The 18,031-nt window shown below is 40.8% G+C and overlaps 10 protein-coding genes across 10 annotated transcripts; all 10 read left to right on the top strand.

Moving 5' to 3' along the window:
- Positions 1–308: 308 nt before the first annotated feature.
- TM35_000041840 (uncharacterized protein) lies at positions 309–1,109 on the top strand (the record flags this gene model as incomplete). The annotated part of the gene is made up of 1 exon (XM_029022378.1): positions 309–1,109. One exon carries the CDS (start codon positions 309–311, stop codon positions 1,107–1,109), a length of 801 nt encoding a protein of 266 aa, XP_028886036.1.
- Positions 1,110–1,897: 788 nt separating this feature from the next.
- TM35_000041830 (proteasome alpha 1 subunit) lies at positions 1,898–2,650 on the top strand (the record flags this gene model as incomplete). The annotated part of the gene is made up of 1 exon (XM_029022377.1): positions 1,898–2,650. The coding sequence occupies one exon, from the start codon at positions 1,898–1,900 to the stop codon at positions 2,648–2,650; it is 753 nt and encodes a 250-aa protein (XP_028886035.1).
- A 593-nt stretch (positions 2,651–3,243) lies between these two features.
- TM35_000041820 (uncharacterized protein) lies at positions 3,244–4,296 on the top strand (the record flags this gene model as incomplete). The annotated part of the gene is made up of 1 exon (XM_029022376.1): positions 3,244–4,296. One exon carries the CDS (start codon positions 3,244–3,246, stop codon positions 4,294–4,296), a length of 1,053 nt encoding a protein of 350 aa, XP_028886034.1.
- A 770-nt stretch (positions 4,297–5,066) lies between these two features.
- Positions 5,067–8,033, top strand: TM35_000041810 (uncharacterized protein; the record flags this gene model as incomplete). The annotated part of the gene is made up of 1 exon (XM_029022375.1): positions 5,067–8,033. One exon carries the CDS (start codon positions 5,067–5,069, stop codon positions 8,031–8,033), a length of 2,967 nt encoding a protein of 988 aa, XP_028886033.1.
- A 587-nt stretch (positions 8,034–8,620) lies between these two features.
- TM35_000041800 (uncharacterized protein) lies at positions 8,621–9,697 on the top strand (the record flags this gene model as incomplete). The annotated part of the gene is made up of 1 exon (XM_029022374.1): positions 8,621–9,697. One exon carries the CDS (start codon positions 8,621–8,623, stop codon positions 9,695–9,697), a length of 1,077 nt encoding a protein of 358 aa, XP_028886032.1.
- Positions 9,698–10,227: 530 nt separating this feature from the next.
- TM35_000041790 (meiotic recombination protein DMC1) lies at positions 10,228–11,289 on the top strand (the record flags this gene model as incomplete). The annotated part of the gene is made up of 1 exon (XM_029022373.1): positions 10,228–11,289. One exon carries the CDS (start codon positions 10,228–10,230, stop codon positions 11,287–11,289), a length of 1,062 nt encoding a protein of 353 aa, XP_028886031.1.
- Positions 11,290–11,817: 528 nt separating this feature from the next.
- Positions 11,818–12,540, top strand: TM35_000041780 (uncharacterized protein; the record flags this gene model as incomplete). Its single annotated transcript, XM_029022372.1, has 1 exon — positions 11,818–12,540. One exon carries the CDS (start codon positions 11,818–11,820, stop codon positions 12,538–12,540), a length of 723 nt encoding a protein of 240 aa, XP_028886030.1.
- Positions 12,541–12,920: 380 nt separating this feature from the next.
- On the top strand, positions 12,921–13,256 carry TM35_000041770 (uncharacterized protein; the record flags this gene model as incomplete). The annotated part of the gene is made up of 1 exon (XM_029022371.1): positions 12,921–13,256. One exon carries the CDS (start codon positions 12,921–12,923, stop codon positions 13,254–13,256), a length of 336 nt encoding a protein of 111 aa, XP_028886029.1.
- A 218-nt stretch (positions 13,257–13,474) lies between these two features.
- TM35_000041760 (putative DNA replication factor) lies at positions 13,475–15,757 on the top strand (the record flags this gene model as incomplete). Its single annotated transcript, XM_029022370.1, has 1 exon — positions 13,475–15,757. One exon carries the CDS (start codon positions 13,475–13,477, stop codon positions 15,755–15,757), a length of 2,283 nt encoding a protein of 760 aa, XP_028886028.1.
- Positions 15,758–16,021: 264 nt separating this feature from the next.
- TM35_000041750 (NIMA-related kinase) lies at positions 16,022–17,449 on the top strand (the record flags this gene model as incomplete). Its single annotated transcript, XM_029022369.1, has 1 exon — positions 16,022–17,449. One exon carries the CDS (start codon positions 16,022–16,024, stop codon positions 17,447–17,449), a length of 1,428 nt encoding a protein of 475 aa, XP_028886027.1.
- Positions 17,450–18,031: the final 582 nt, after the last annotated feature.

The raw sequence follows: 18,031 nt of genomic DNA, 5'->3' as shown, positions 1-18,031 counted from the left end.
TATTATTATTATTATTATTATTNTTATTATTATTATTATTATTATTATTATTATTATTATTATTATTATTATTATTATTCTGTTAGGTGTTTTTATGTGGTATACATATGTAGGTATTTTCTTGTTTATAGTTTATTCACTCTTTTTTCTTTTCTGTTTTTTTCCTTTATCTGCTATTTCTACTCATTTTATTCATTTTCCTGATTTTTTCGTTTACCTCATCCACTTTCTGTTATTGTTATTATTATTGTTGTTATTATTATTATTATTTTATTTTTTCTTCTTCTTCTTCTTTCTCAGAAGTTCCAATGGGGTGCGGTGCATCAAGCAGCGGCCCCGCGCCGGTGGAGAAAAAGGCCTCGACGCTCATCGGCGGCCGGGGGCGCGGGAAGGAAAAGAACCCCAACGGCTCGACGACCGCGACGCCCATCGACTCCAGCAGCCGGCGAGGCGAGGAGTACGACCCCATCGCCGTCGCCGCCGCCAACCCCGCCGCCGTCACCATCACCGACTACCGAGGACTGCAGGTGACCGCAGTAAACGCATCGCAAAACAAGGTAAATACTGTATGCCGTTGGGCTGATACTGTACTTGGTATTAGGGAAAAGAATGGTGGTTGGTTTGGGGAACCTCCGGGTGAATTAGCAACAATGTGTCGATCAGAGAGTAGCTTTTGCGGTGATGACGCCTCCTCCTCCATTCGACCGGAAACTGGATCACAGTACCAGAACCGTCTGGAAGTGAGCGTATATTATACAGGAGAGTTGCCGTCAGTGCGGCACACTGGCAGAGCTCACACACCGCAACACCTTGAAAGGATACAATCCCCATCGAAAAACTTAGAAAAAGAGAGTAGTGTAGAAAAACCAGAGGCTAAAGAAGGTCCTTCAGATGTAGGTGGATTTCATATTGTCAAAAGACCAGTACTAGTGGATATGACACCAAATATAAACAAGATACATACTACTAATGGACTTCCGTCTTCTAAAGGCTTGGGTAGCTCGGACTCATTTGAGAGTTTGAAGAAATTGCAAGGACCACAATCTATAATTGTAGAAGAATTACATAGTAAAAAAACATCTCATGTCCTGAGACATTTTGTCGATTAGGTATGATTGTTCTTATTATTGCTTTTACAGAGCGCATGTATTCTTTAATATATGTCCTTCACTCTTTGACCTTTATATATTTGATGAAATAATGAGTTGAGTTGTGTTCAGTACACCAAAAAAAAAAGAATGGTGAAGCTTCATATTTCTCTCTAATACTAGAGGGTACTGCTATCTTGCTTGAGAAACAAAAAAGAAAAGAAAGAAATGCATCTTCACATGGTATATATGACCTGTTGTAAGTGCAAATTTTTCTTCTCTATTTCCTTTCTATCTATCTATCTATCTATTTTCATTGTTTTTCTTTTTTTTTTTCTTTTCTTTTCAGTCTTCTATTCCTCAACGATTCTATGAGATGGGGATAGAATTGATTGCTATGACGCTGAAATGCCACTACTGGGCTTCTCACTTTCAGAATGTGTTACATACTTTATTCAGATGTAATCACTTTCTTTTCTCTTATGTGTCTATATTTCTCTGTTTTTTTTTTTTTTTTCTTCCTATGCCTGTAATAGTGTGTCGTAGTAAAGCATGCTTTTTTTTAATTATTATATGATTGTAATGTTCGTCGTTTCTTGTTTATGTATGTGTGTTTTGCCTCCTATATTATTATGTAGTTTATTGTGTTACTTGTTTCACTTTTGTGCATCATTTCTTTTTTTTTTTTTCTTTTTTTGTGTTTGTTTTGTTTTGTGTTGCTCCAGAATAAAGAACTATTCAAGTGTAAGCAATATTTACAGGCCAAGTGGAATTTTTATCAGGGATCAAATTAATCATCAGCCAGAAAAATGAGCCGTTCGGGATTTGATCAGTTTATTACAATATTCAGTCCAGAGGGATCTTTGTATCAGGTTGAATATGCCTTCAAAGCTGTAACGTATGCGGGTCTCCTTACGGTAGCCATACGCTGCAAGGATGCTGTCTTGGTATTTACACAGCACACCGTGCCTGACAAACTGATGCGTTCTGAAACCATTGCTTCCCTCTACAATATCACTGAAGGTATTGGCGCTTGTGTTACCGGTCGAGCTCCTGATGGAAAGTCTTTGGTACAGAAAGCTCGTCATGAGGCGTCTGAGTTCAAGTACCGCTTTGGATCTCCCATTCCAGTTAGCGTGCTTGCCAAGCGTGTGGCTGATATGGCGCAGGTCCGAACCCAACAAGCGGGAATGCGACTTATGGGAGTCGTGATGACATTTCTTGGTATGGAACAGAACGACGAGGATGGCTCGTGGGTTCCGCAGATTTACTGTGTAGACCCAGCGGGGTGGTGTGGCAGCTTTCACGCCTATGCTACAGGTAAGAAACAAATTGAGGCTACAGCATTCCTGGAGAAAAAACAAAAAAATGCACCGTTTCACACTCTTTCTCAAAAAGAAGCTGCTATGATTGCACTTGCAGCACTCCAGAGTTCCCTTGGTGAATCTTTAAAAGCGTCTGATTTGGAAGTGGGACGATGCAGCGTAAGCAACCACAGTTTCTCTCGTGTACCGGATCAGGAGGTAGAGGAATGGCTGACGGCTCTCGCAGAGGCGGACTAGAGTTTGTATTTACGTTTCTCTCTTTATTGGTGGGATGGATACACACTCCGCACTATTTTTAGCAACTGCACGATGTGATTTTTTTTTTTTTTTCTTTTTTCTTTGCCTCTCATCATCTTTTCTCTTTCAAGGACAAAAAAAAAAAAGAACGGAGGGAACAAGGAAAGAAAACGAAAACAAAAAGAGAGAGAGAGAGAGAGAGAGCGAGAGGGAGGAGGGGAAAGAGAACAAAAAGAAAAAAAGAGAAAAAAAATAAGGCATTACAAGTGGTCGATGTCTCCTTTTTCTTTTTTTTTTCTTTTCTTTTTCATTTGCATTATCTTAGCAGACCCTTGGTTGCATCTTATTTTTGGCATTAATTTTGTTTTTTTTTGTTGTTGTTGTGTTTCTTTTTTTTTTTTTTTTTCTTTGTGCTCTCTCATTTATTTTATTTTTTTTCTTTTTGCTGTGTATGCGTGTCATTTTACTTCTCATTCGTCCGGATTAGTCTCGGAGTTAGGAAGTAGAACGAAGCCGTGTAGCCCTCACAGACGCGTGCGCACTCACATACATAAACAGAGAAACCGAGAGCCCAGAGTAAGTGTTGCCTCAAGATGTTGATGGAATGGTTCCGGGGTAAGGCGAGTGACGAGCCTGTTGTCCCAGAGAAGCCGCAGAAGCGAAAGACGTTAGACGTGGATCCCGAAACAACGCTTGAGCCCTCACCGGCTGAAGCCATCGCACAACGTGAAGATGCGTTTCGCAAAAAGTTGGCAGCTAGTGCCAAAGAAGGTCCGCTTTCACCGGCCAAGTTGGTGACCTACGATTCCTTATTTCGTAGTGCGCAACAACTTTTAATGGAAGGGAACTCAGGAGAGATAAGTGAAGGAATCACACTTAATGTTGCCCGTAATACCCAAAACGTAATGGTTTCTTCAAAATGTGTTCTTGTCTCACCACAAATGTCACATTGGGAACTAGGTCTCCAAATGAATGGCTTCTCTGATATTGTAATGGCTTCCTACAACACATTGAGCCGCTGGAGCCTCATGTACCAGCGTGTAAGTACCACAGGAGCGCTATTGCTTGCTCAGTGCATGGCACAGCGACAACAAGGCATGACTCAGGGTACCGTGGTTGGAATGATCCAGTATCCGTGGGTGCCTGGTGGTTGTACACAGCTGCAGTATGTGAAGAATCAAACACTCACATTGAGCCACACACAGCGAATTATAAGAGGTGTGCACTTTGGATCTAATTTCTCTTGGGACCCTACAACAAAGGGGACCTCTGTCTCTTATGCTGCTTCAGCCACGAATCCATCGAAGACGGGAACTTTAGGTGCAGAATGGCATCCCAACAAGGGTGAGTGGAAGGTGGCGTTAACACGAGGAGATTGGGGTCATGATGCTGAATTCGCTATGCAACTTGAGTATACCAATAAAGGAGAGGGTATGATGAGTCTTTTGAGTTTTGGTATGCGTAAACATTTTATCGGTGGTGGTTTGATGAGTGCCGCTCTTGCTGGCTTCTCTAAATTAAAAGCCTCCGTGGAAATTCCTTTTGGAGGTGAACGCAGTGGATTTAACCAAATGCACTGTTTATACAATGCTCAGTATGACATTCACTCTGGAGCATTAAAACATGGCCTTGTTTTCACTGCCTAGGTTTCCTTTACCAGGTCAATTTGTGGGATATTTGCACATGAAAACTACTAGATTATCTCGCATTTAGTTGAAAGGAGATGCCCATGGTGGTCTTCTCCTATACTTTCACAGGAATAAGGAATTGGTGTAAAGGAGTAAAAAAGAAGGAAGACAAAAACATTGATAGGAAGAGTGAAAAGGAAGAGAAAGAAGAGAAATAGACCCAAACACAAATGAAATGAGAAGGGGAAAGAGGGGAAGGATTAAAGAAAAAAAAAAAGTATCATCATGATTATCATCATGCGATACCTTGAACAAGAAGAAAAAAAGAAGATGGAATCAAGTCAAAGGTACACACATTTTTTTTTTTTTTCCTTCGGTTTATGAGAGGAACTTGGGTCAATGGGAGAGTGTGTATAGTGGACTCTGGTGATACATGGGTTTAATTATTCCCTCTTCCCTTTGAAGGGCGAATAAGTGATTTTTTTTCTTTTTCTTTTTTTTTTCTCTTCCTTTACTAAAACGTACAAAAAAAAAAAATGAGTAAATACTGGATTTACCGATAAAAGAACGAATGCTCTTTGGGAGTGTGCTCCCAACAGACTCCAGTAGAGTGTGTTTATGCATACTCATATTTAAATGACTGTTTGCTTCAGTGGTTCTAGACTTATTGTATGTGTTTACTTTTGTGGTAAAAATAGTAAAGAAAAAAACTACGCACTTTTCTCTTTTTTTTCTTGTTCTATGTATTATTATTATTTTTTTCTTTTACACTATTTGAAAGGTAACAGATGCTTCGAAAAGGCAACGATGGTGATACGCACTTTAAAATGTGCAAGAAAATAGCCCAGCTGACGAAGGTGATTTACCAGCTGAATACTCAAAACGAAGATTTTGATGCACGAATAGCATCAATACGAAGTACACATGAAACAGAGATACAAACACTCTGTAAAGATGCGGAACGTCGTATAGAAGAGGTTCGAAAGGCTTTTCATGAGGCGGAACAACAACGTATTAGAGATGTACAAGAGTTTCAAAAAAAGTGCAAGGCGGAGGTAGAAGAAGCGAGAGAGAAATATGTAGAGAAAGTGAGTTCCATGACAGACGAGCTATCAGCTTGTAAGAACCATTTTGATCAGACGATTGCAGATGTGAAGGCGCGTGACAAGTCAAAGGCAGATGAGATAGCGAAAAGTTGTGCGGCAAAGGATGCAGAAATGGCAAATTTGGTACGGGAGTATAATGAACGCTACAAATCCATGTTAGCAGAGCAGATGAATGAGAAAGAGGCTTTGAATGAAGAATTACGTTCTTTGCAGTCAAAACTTGATGCCGCTGTAGCACAACATGTAGCAGAGGTAGAACAGTTATCTGATAAACTTAAAAAATCAGAAGATACCACCACACGTACGTTAGCCGACTTAGAAAAGTGGAAACAAAGTAGTAATAGTTACGAAGAGGAGGTTAAAAGACTGCAACAAGAATGTACAGTTTTGCGGGCCCAACTCGACGCAGAGAGCCATTCACTTGGAGCTTCACGTGATGTTGAAATGACACTTCGGCGGGATGCAGAAGAGTGGAAAAAGAAATTTGAAGAGGTAGATCAGGCCCGTACCCGTTTAGAGAAGTTAGTAAGTGAAAAGGAAGCTGAGTTTGCCAAGGCCCAGTCAGATCTGACAAATATGGAAAATCAAATAAATTTGTTGAAAACGGAACAAAATAGTCTTAAACATCAGCTAAGCCTTGCGGAAGAAAAAAATGAACAACTCTCAAGTGAAGTGACAACTCTTCAAGGACGTGTGAATCAGCTTCAATCAAAAGTAAAAGAATCAGAGGATGCAGCATCACAACATCAGGGAACAGAAGCGTCATTAAAGACTCGTTGTGAAGACTTACAGCGGCAGATAGATGAAACTATTAGGAAATATCAAGCAGAAATAGATGCGCTCAAGTCAGAGCATGAAAAGTCAATAGCTGGTCTACACTCTGCTTCACAGAAGACAACTGACACAATTGTAACACAACTTCGACGTGAAATGGATGATCTTAAAAATCAACACAAGGAAGAACTTCATCAATTGCAAGAGCGACATAAACAACAGATAGACCAATTGGTGGCTGCACATGAGACAGCTCTAGACAAGCTCCGCACTGAACTGGACACTGCCCGACGCCTCAGCGAAGAGCTACGGGCAGCAGGACAAGAGCGGGAGGCGGCACTTGTGACGGAGTTGCAAAATAAAGTAACGGCGTTACAAGCGGAGAAGTTACAGGCAGAGCGAGAGGTGGCGAGTGCAGCAGAGCGAGAGAGAGCGCTACAGGCGGAACTGACATCCTTGCAAACGGAACTAACAGCCTCGCAGTCGCAAGAGACGCAGTTGCGAGCGGAACTAACGGCATCGCAAGCGGAACTGACAGCCTCACGAGCGAAGCGGACGATGTTGGAGTCGGAGCTGACGGCATCGCGTGAGGAGGTGGCCGCACTGCGGGCGGAGGTGGAGCGCCTTCGCGGGGCGGAAGTGGCGCGGGGGGCGGCGCTGGCCGGCGAACACGAGCGGGCGCTGCAGGCGCTGCGGGCCGAACACGAAGAGGCGCTGCGGCGACTGGCGGCGGCCCACGCGGAGGCGGCGGCGGCGGCGGAGGAGGCCCACCGGCGGGAGGTGCGGGAACTTGTCGAGTCGACCAACCGCAAGTTGGAGGCGGAGCGGGCGGCAGGGCGGCGGGCAGACGCGGACGCCACGGAGTTGCGGCGGCAGCTCGAGGAGGAACTCGCGCAGCAGCGGCGGGCGGCCGAAACGGATAAACGCCACGCGGCAGAAGAGTTCAACAAACTCGACATTGCGCGGCAGGAGGTGGAGGCGGAGGTGCGACGGCTGGTCGGTGAGTGCGACAAGCTGCGGACGGAACTCCGTGACACCAATGACGCACTGCAGAAAGCGAAGACAGAATCGGCGGAAATGCAAAGTGCACTCCGACAAGTGCAGGCTCGCGAGAGTGAACTAAGGGAGGCTATGCGGCGACTAGAGGAAATGACAAACCGTTCACGAATAGAAGTGGAGGAGCAGCATAAGGCATACATTAATAGTATAGAACTGCGGCACGTACAGAGAATGCAGGTCGCTATAGATGAGCTTCGAGTATCCTTAACGGCGGAACGCAATGCGGTGCAGCGTCGTGGTGATGAGGCCCTAGCGGCTCTGCAGCAAAAGTATACAGACACACAAATTCAGCTTGATTCTCTAAAAAACCAACTAGCAGCGGTAAAACACGAACTGGAAAACCGAAAAGATGAACTTGTTCGTGAGCGGAATAACATGAAGAATGCCCAAATAGAATTTGACTCCACTATAAATGCCATGCGACAAGATTTTGAAAAAGAAAGAGAAGAAATGCGACGACAAAGAGAATGTGATTTAAATGAAATAGCTGCAAAACACAAGGGTTTCATAGATGACTTAATGCAGCAACACCGTGAGGAACACGATATTAAGGATGGTGTGCTACGGGATCTGCGAGCGGAACTTGATGAACTTCGGTATCGATATGAATATCGTGAGTCTCGTCCTGAAGATGTGGCGATGATTAACCGTCTTATTAAGGAAGGTCGACAAAAAGATCAAGCCCTTAACAAGGCGTTGAATGACATGAGGATGTACAAACTGGAACTTATTAATCGAGAAGAGAATTACAATAAAGTCTTTGGACGACGCCCGCTTGTTGCATCAAATGGGGCAGATGAAAAGACACAAAGATAGTAGAACCAAGATGCTACACCGATGTAGCAACAATAGCGTTGAAAATATGACGTCTAAATTGCGAACTACATGTAAAGAACAAAAGAGGACGAAAAAAAAAAAAAAAAACGAAGGGAGGCGTGCTGAACAACGAAGATGTCTTGCGTTGAAAGGGTCGTGGATATTGTTTTTTTTTTTTTTTTCTGTGTTATTATTGTTTTTCATCTTTATACAGAGTTATCCACGAAAACCTTTTCTTAGATGAAAAAAGACACACACACACACATGCGTATACTCTCTCTCCTATATACTCAAGAAAAAAAAAAAAAAGAACCAAAGACAAAATTTTATATTTGCTTTATTGTAAAAGGTAGAACAGTAGATATTTTTGACCGTCATGTTAATATGTTTTTTTTTTTTTTTTCTCTTTATCTTGTTCTTGCACTTTATTTATTCTTTTCTTTTGCCTTAGATTTTATTTTATTCTTTTGTCTTCTTTCCCTATATTGAACTCATAAATTGGGAAAGGAGGGAAAGCAATCTATTGAAGAAAAAAAAAAAAGTGAACACGTAGTCATACCTTTGTAACTATAGGAATAAAGTAATCCATGTCTACTGCAGAAGAACTAAGGCAGGAAGGCAATACCGCATTTAACGCGAAGCGGTATCAAGAAGCACTGACAATTTATGAAAGGGCTATCACATTGGATCCACGGAATGTTGACATTCTTAATAACGCTTCAGCTGCCAGCATTGCATTAAAAAATTTTAATGATGCAGAAAAGTATGCGAGGCGATCTCTTGATATTTCTGATAATGCCAGAGCACATTCTCGTCTTGGCGCGGCACTCTGGGGGTTAAACCGATTGGCGGAGGCCGCTGTGGAATATGAACGAGCCGAGGCTCTTATGCCTGATAATTCTAATGTTAAAGAAAGTTTACAACAAATACGTTTCCTACAACAACAACAACAACAACAACAAAGTCAGTATTCTAATATGGGTATAACCGTTCCTCCCGGTTTAACAGGTACGGTAGGTTTACTTTTGGATACTGGCGTTGTAGTTACGGCTGTAATGACCTTATTATTTTGGTTTTTTGCCCCTGGTCTCAATACGTTATCATGGAATCTTCAAATGATTATGGTGATGCTGCAACAGGGTTATGTTGCTAATACCCGTGGACTTTTAAAAGCTTCGAAAGAAGTACTTTTTAAATGGGGTGAACACCGTTGTACGTTGGAGTTACTCTTATGTTTATTAGCGTTATTGACAGGTGTTAGACCTATAATTATGATTTCAGCCTCCTTTGGAGCCTACAGTGCTGTAAGCCTCGCCAATAATCAAGCTGCATTGGTTTCAATAGCACCAGCAGTTCATCGTCTTTGTCTACCCCTTCTGCAGAAAATTGTAACGAATCAATTGGTTCTTGTAGCATGGGCTGTAGGGGTGGAAACTATTTTGTTATTCACTATCATGCTTAATGGTGGTGCTATTTTCACTCTTGTTTATATTCAATATATCAAGAATTTGTATCGTATTGATGCAAACGTGAAATTTGCATTCAGTGGTGTACGGACAAACATGACACGAGTTGCACGTTCTCCATGGATGCCTTCTTTTGTGGACACTTATCTTCAGAAATTTTGTGATGCTCTCTATATGATGTCACAACAGAATTATTAAAAAGGGAGGGGGATATTTCTCCTTTTTTTTTTTTTTTTGAGATTCATTTTTCGGTTTTGTCTATTTTCAGCATTTTTTCTAGAACGCATTAATCGAAATCATATTTTTCTCACTTTTTCAAGAAACTTTGCGGTCTTGTGTGGATCGTTTTTTTTTTTTTTTTTCTTTTTCCTTTATTTGTTTTTCTGATTTTTATTTTCCTCTTGTTCCTTTCTTTTGTTATTTTGTTTTTTCTCCTTTATTATCTCTTTTGCTCTGCTTTCTTTTTTTTTTGCTTTTTTTTTGCTTTTTTCTACTTTTATTCGTATATTCTTTTTGTGTGCCTTGAATTCTATTGTTCCTATTCTCGAGAGGGTGTAGACTTGTACGACATACAGCACGTAAAAAAAGAGTTTGTGAACAGCAACAACAAAAATAACAACAACAGTATTGACATCACCCTCTGCAAGACTTAACATATCCAACCACACATACACACAAAGATACATATATACATATATCTATCTATCTATCTATCTATAGATATATATATGCAACAGACCGGCACACGTTCGAGTAAGAGTGATGCGGCAAAGGATGGGGCAGCCCACGTCTCTGACACAACATCCTGCCAGGAGGATGCAGCGACTCATGTAATCATGGAGATTGACCGCCTAACAGAGCAAGGCGTTGCGGCAGCGGATGTTGCCAAACTGCGTCAGGCGGGCATTTTTACCGTTACAGGGGTTCATATGCAGTGTCGTAAAGATTTGGCCCTTATTAAGGGTCTTTCAGATGCTAAGGTGGATAAAATAATTGAAGCTGCTCGAAAACTTGCAGATTGTGGTTTTACCAATGGATCTACGTATTTGCAGCAGCGAGGAAAAGTGACTCGTATTACTACAGGTAGTGCCGCATTAGATCAATTATTAGGTGGTGGTATTGAGAGTATGTCTATTACAGAGGCCTTTGGTGAGTTTCGTACAGGTAAGACTCAAATTGCACACACACTTTGTGTAACCTGCCAATTACCTCTTTCTATGGGTGGTGGTAATGGAAAGGTGGTTTATGTGGACACGGAGGCAACATTTCGTCCAGAACGTATAAAACCAATTGCCGAACGTTTCGGTTTGGATGTAGAGGCCGTTTTGAGTAATATCCTTGTGGCACGGGCATACACACATGAACATCAAATGCATCTACTTTCAATGGTGGCAGCAAAGATGGCAGAAGATCAGTTTAGTCTACTTGTTGTGGACAGCATTACTGCTCTTTTTCGTGTGGATTTCTCTGGACGAGGTGAACTGGCAGAACGACAACAAAAGCTTGCAAAAATGATGAGTCATCTAATAAAATTATCTGAAGAATATAATGTCGCTGTTTACATTACAAATCAAGTTGTGGCAGACCCGGGTGGTGCATCTATGTTTGTGGCTGATCCTAAAAAACCTGTTGGTGGACATATTCTCGCACACGCCTCTACAACACGTTTGTCTTTACGAAAGGGTCGCGGTGATCAGCGTGTGTGCAAGATATATGACAGTCCATCCCTACCAGAAGTGGAGTGTGTCTTCAGTATATCAGAACAGGGTATCATGGATGCCCGGGAATAGAAGAGAGATTATTCAAATAAATGATAACCTCCCTCCCTCCCTCTCTTTCTTCACGCAGTTACTTTGTTATCATGGTGTTATTTACCTTGGCTAAGAGAGATGGGGTTTGAACAGATAGTAAATTTCATTTTATAAATTAAGTTATAATTATTTTTTTTACTTTTTTCTATTTTAATTTCTACGTTTCAGAGTATTGTTTTATTTATTTTTTTTTTTTTTGTTATTATGTTGGGTATTTTTCTAATACTAATTTTATTAACAGTTATTTTTTTTTTATTTTTATTTTTTTTATGAACAGATGGGATGAATGTTATTTATTATATTTCCCTTATTTATATGGTTTTTTTTTTTTTTTTTATTATTACTATTTTATTATATTTGCTATGGATATTAGTTGATCATGTTTCAATTATTTCTCACTCATGTCCTCTTTCTTGAAATCATTATTTATTCTTTCTTTTTTTTTCTTTTTTTCTTATATGAAGAAGAGGGTGCGGAGCCCCATTCTCTCCACTTAACTTCTCGTAAATGTCCATTTCTATCGCGCGAGCCGCAAAGAGGGTCACGAAGTACCTATCTGACCAGAGTGATGAGAGCAAAGATGTACTGCGTGTGAGCTCGGCACGTTTACCACCTGCATACCGTGAAGAATATGTATATGAAGATCCACAGAAGCGGATACTTCCTGCTTTCAGAGAGACTTGGAGGGGTGGGGCCAATATTATTGCACCAAATCAGGGATCATGCTTCGTCGCAGTGGACTGCATATGGCATGATCGTAACCGAATTTCTAAAGAAGAAATTGATAAAATGAATGATTCGGGTAACATCACGAAAGAGAAAATGCCACCTTCAGAAGAGGTACCAGTATGTCCACGTTGTAAAGAAGACTCGTTGCCTGTCATTTGTTCTATTTTACCAAAGGAAAGAGATATTGCTGGTTTATTAAAACGATCCCGTAGGGACAAGGCAAAGTTGTACCGTAGCTGCAGAAATCATTACGTTCATGGAGCTTTGGGATTGCAAGAGAGTCCATATGGTCACTGTGGTGAAGTATATCAGGACATTCAACAACGATTAAATACCGCATATATACATTCTCGTTATCCTTTGAAACGTCAAGTGCAATACCAAGATGATAGTCTTTTTGGTACCTATCCACTGCGTGAGTCGTCTCCAATTCGTCGCAAAGGAGGATATCCTCCACGTGATCATCTATTTGGTCCATTACACATAAAAGACCTGATGTAGATACAATATCTATACCTCCTCTCATTCTTTGCTGTCTTGTTCTTCTTTTTTTTTTTCACTTTTTTTCTTTTTCTTTGCTTTCTTTGTGTTCTTGTTTTGAAGTCATATTATGATATAAAGTTTTTTTGTGATATATGGAACAATGATTTTTTTTTTTTTTTTGTTCACAGTAACCTTTTTTTTTTGCTCTTTCTCTTTTATTTTTCACTCTGTGTGTGTGTGTGTTTGTACATCTGTGGTTTATCTAAAAAATGTTTGAAGATGTCTCTTTCTCTATTTCTATCCTTATTTTTTTTTTTTTTTTCGTTTTCGATTTAATTGTTTCAAATTTTTTTTTTTACCCTTAATGGTATGTGTTGTCAATACAATAGTACGGAGGCATGCGTCAGTCGAGTGTTAAAGTGCTGCACTCGAGGCGGCACGAAATCAAACAACGGCTCCTACAACGTAATTTAGTGAAACGTGATGAATTAAGGCAATCGATGCTGGGTGGTTGCCGGGAGCAGTCCACTAATACTAATGGGAGCAGTATCCCAGTTTCGGATGCGTATGCTTTCATTGAGGCAGAGTTTCAATGTGATGTGAATGATCCCCATGTGCTTGATCTCCTCCTTGCAGTTGAAGAGGAAATCAGGAATGAGCAGCTCTTGGCACTGTATGAAGAGAATCAAGATGAAGACTGGGAGGCTTACTACAAATCCCTTGCCAATTCATAAAAGATGATCTACGCAATATTGTAGGGATCTACTCTATATGGCATCTCAGTATGGAGCAATGGGGAGGGAAGAAGAAGAAAAAGAGGGAACAGAGTCATATAAAAGAAGCGACGAAATAATATTTTTTCCCCTGTAGTTGTTTTTGCTATATATATATATATATATATATATATATATTTATACCCTCTGTTGTGAGAGCCCCTCTGCCGGTCCCCATCATGACGGACGAAGACCCCCACGCGACGGAGGAGACGGCGGCGCTGCAGGCCTTCTTCCTGCAATGCTGCGAGCCCCCGCGGTGCCTCACGTCGGCCGGCCTCCTCCCCGCCCGCTCCGCGTGGGCCGTCGAGGTCGATTGCCTCCGCCTCCTCGCCGCCCGCCCCGCCCTCGCCGCCCGCCTCTTCACCGACACCGCCGCCCTCGCCGACACCCTCCGACGCGTCGCCGCCAGCGTCTGCCAAGGCCTCAGCCCCGCAGATCTCTCCATCCGCCTTACACACCTCCCTACAGTGGGCGCCCCACCGCCATCCATGCCACCACCACAAGGGGTACTCATAAGCGTCTGTGGATCCATCGTGCGAATGAATGCAAAGCGAGTGGTACCGTTTGTGCATAGACTAAAGTGTCCAAAGTGTCGTGAGACTATTGAAGTACCATCAAGTCCATTTGATCGAGCGGCAAAACCAAAAGGGCAGTGTGAACGTAAAGAGTGCAGAGGTGAAGAGTTACAGCCCGTTGGGCAGGTTTGGATGGACTACGCGGAATGTCGATTACAGCAACGCTCAAGTCTTTCAGGTCGACTCCCTCGAACATTACTTGTTACACTTGAAGATGAACTCACAACAAAATGCACAGTAGGACAGTTGGTTGAAGTGATAGGCATTTTATTCCCAAAATGGAGAGCTACACAACCCAATAGTCGACCTATTATTGAACCCACAGTATGGGCTTTAAACATTAACGCAATGGAGTCATACCGTGAGGGTGGAACATCTAGTGCTTCCGCTGCACCACGTCGTAAGACTACAGGATCAGTAGAAGGAACTAATTTTAGTCCAGAATCTTTTTTTGCATCCTTTGGTGAAGATCGATTACGCAGAGGTACTGCACTGGTAACCTCAGTATGTCCACAATTATCAGGACTTTTTGCACCTCGTATGGCTGTACTTCTTGCCACTATAGGGGGAACATCTATGACTGGTAAAACACGCATGCATATAAGATCAACTATTCATTGCCTTTTTGTAGGTGATCCTTCTACTGGAAAGTCTCAATTACTTCGATTTGCTGCTTTACTTGCTCCACGAAGCACTTCCACTACTGGTATTGGAAGTACTTCAGCTGGATTAACAGTGGCAGCAGCAAAAGAAAATGGAGAATGGGTATTGGAACCTGGAGCACTAGTGCTAAGTGATGGAGGTATTTGTGTTATTGATGAACTTCGAACAGTTTCCTCTTCTGATCGAGCTTCTCTTCATGAGGCAATGGAACAACAAACTATTTCTGTTGCCAAAGCAGGAATGGTAACAAAGCTTCGTACCTCTTGCTCTGTTATTTCTGCATGCAATCCTCCACCGATGCGTCATGGAGGAACAGAAATTGGTGTCGGTGGACCATTGCTTAGTCGATTTGATTTTATATTTTTACTTTGGGATACACCTTCAGCAGAGGTGGATAATCGCATAGCCACTCATATCCTTACTTGTTCTCAAGCAGGACAGCAACCACCATCAGTACTTTCACAAGATGATATAAGTCGTTATCTACGATGGATGCGTTCTCATTATGCACAGAATGATGGTCCATTACTATCTGATGAAGCAGCTGAGCTTCTTAAAACGTATTATGAACTTCAGCACCGACGAGGTGCGGCACCTTCCCTTGCAGATTGTGTTCCAGTAACTATACGTTTGCTTGAATCTCTTGTTCGAATTACCCAGGCTCATGCTAAATTACATTTGGCTCAAGTCTGTACAGAAGAAGATGCTGCAATGGCAATCTTTCTTATGGAACAAAGTGCTTATAGTCTAAAATGTCCTTTGGAAGCATTGGGACCGGATGTGTATACGAGTTCTAAATGCTTAGAAGAATATTTTTTAGATCTTACCCCAGGTGGTGCACAAAAACAACGATGTGTTTTGCATGCTATCATAGATGTCTTTTCAAATTGTGGAGACGATGTCCATCGCTCTTCAGATGATGCAGCAGCAGGAACATGGTTAGAGAACTTGAAAGCCCCTTCTGAAGAAACTCCTTCACGACAGTCAAGTAAACGGGTGAGAGAAGAATCAATTGGAGATAGTGAAGCTGTTTTACGCAGTGTACGACGTTTACAGGCAGAAGTTTCTAGTCCATTTTCCACTGTTCAAACTGTTATTCAGTATACACCTGATCTCCCATCACATAATACATCTGTGCCAACGTCACAAACAACTAGTACGAAAAGTTGTAGACGACGTGATGCTGATGAAATTATGAGAAGTCTTGCATTTCGTTTTTGATGCTATCCAGAATACTATATAGGAAATTTTCTCCTTGTAGTATTGAAAAAAAAAAAAAAAACAGGAAAAATATTAGTGTATATTTTTAAGGTGTTCTCCCTCTCTCTCTCTCTCTCTCTCTCTCTGTGTTTCTTTTCTTTTGAGGTTCTTCTACTTGTTTTTTTTTTTTTGTTGTTGTTTATTAATTCTTCTTTGATTTCCTGCTTAATTTTTCGCTTTGTTTCTTTTCTTTTTTCTTTTTGTACTCAAGTATTATTTGCAGAAATGCCAAATAACGACAACCATGATGCCCAGTTACTGCGGCACTATGCCCAGTTTTTCCCCAATGTTCTTTTCACATCCGAGGAAGAGATGGAGAAGTACTGTCAAGAGGCCAGACCAGAAACGCTTAAAAAAGTTCTCGACCTTCCGGAGGGTGAAGAGGTACCAGAGGATGGTACCAAAGATCCACGCACACATATGTATATATTAAAGCATATTGTTGGACGTAATGCCACTACAGCGGCATTCGTCGCACTTCGAGGCTCTGATAAACAAAAAGTGGTGGCCAAATTTGTTATGCTTAATGATGAAAAACAAGCAGCATATGCACGAAGTGAAGTGCATTGTTTGGCAGCTTGTGATCACTTTGGTATTGTGAAACACTATGACGATTTAAAATCAGAAGATAAATTGCTTTTGATTATGGAATATGGAAGTGGAGGTGATCTAAACAAACAGATAAAACAACGTCTAAAGGAGCGATTACCTTTTAAAGAACATGAGGTTGGATTGCTCTTTTATCAAATCGTATTGGCATTGGATGAAGTACACAGCAGAAGAATGATGCATCGTGATTTAAAAAGTGCAAATATCTTTTTAATGCCAACTGGTATTATAAAATTGGGTGACTTTGGATTTTCTAAGCAATACAGCGATTCTGTTTCTTTGGATGTTGGTTCTTCCTTCTGTGGTACACCATACTATCTCGCACCGGAGTTATGGGAAAGAAAAAGGTACAGTAAAAAGGCTGATATGTGGTCACTTGGTGTCATTTTATATGAACTTTTAACTTTACATCGTCCTTTTAAAGGTCCATCTCAGCGTGAAATTATGCAACAGGTTTTATACGGTAAATATGATCCTTTTCCATGCGGAGTATCAGAAGGAATGAAAGCGCTTATGGAACCATTACTATCAAAAGATCCTGCTCAACGACCAACTACAACACAATTATTACAAACAGAACTTATGAAATATGTGGCTAATATATTTGAAGAAATTGTAAAGAATTCAGAAGTTATTGAAAAGCATGATAAGGAAAGAATTCTAAAACAACTTGCTGAAAGTCGAACTAAAGTTCCTCTTTTACAATCTGCTCATTTTGGATCTGTAAGTTCTGATGTTGTTCAGGAAGGGTATTTATTAAAGTACAGTTCCGATATGAAATGGAAAAAACGATACTTTTCTATTCGAAACGGTCAGTTGAGAATATCTCTTACAGATAATCCTGAAAAAGATGGTGTATCTCCAAAATCTGCAAGTTTGGAAACTATAAATGATATATTTCCAGTACCAGAGGCTTACTGTCGATCTCACCCAAATCAACTGGTCATTTGGTTTAACAATGGGCAGAAAATTATTGCTATGGCAAGGTCTGCAGAGGAACGTGATATGTGGATTTCACAATTTCACCGTGCGTGTGGAATGTAAAGTACTGGAAAATTGCTCTCTTTGTTTTTACTATATTATTATTGTTATTGTTATATTAGTATGATTATTATTTTATTGACTTTGGCTTTTATGCCTGTAATTATTGTCCTCAGCTTGAGAATAGGGCTATTTGAAATAGCTGTTTCTTTTTTTTTTTACAGTGTTTTCTTTAGTTGACAGAGTCAGTCCCAAAAGTGTGGCGGCACCCCTCTTATTGCGCTTTGTTTGTTGTTTCTTTGTGTATATCTGTAGGTGCGTGTCTGTTGGCGTGCTTGTGTGTGATGTGGTCTATTTCGTTGTTTTTTTTTTGTTTTACGCACTCTGTGAATTTTTTTTATACTTGTTAGGTGTGTTAATTAGTAGTTAGCCCTCGTGGAAATGCCTCAATATATAATACGTTCTCTTTATATTTTATCTTATATGGATTTATATAGTTATATATTTACACGCAGGGTGCATTCAATAAAGAAAAGAAAGTGATTTTTTTTTTCGAAATGTATCCTGTTGTATTGCATCCAAGCGTAATTTGTTTTCGTTTTTTTTTTTTTTTCTTTTCTCCTTTTCTTCTTTGCTTTTATTATC

Source organism: Trypanosoma theileri, assembly GCF_002087225.1.
Source record: "Trypanosoma theileri isolate Edinburgh chromosome Unknown TM35_Tth_4_V1, whole genome shotgun sequence".
NCBI classification, from domain to species: Eukaryota; Euglenozoa; class Kinetoplastea; order Trypanosomatida; family Trypanosomatidae; genus Trypanosoma; species Trypanosoma theileri.
The sequence above is the reverse complement of the archived record's forward strand: the minus strand, read 5'-3'. Positions and strand labels throughout refer to the sequence as shown.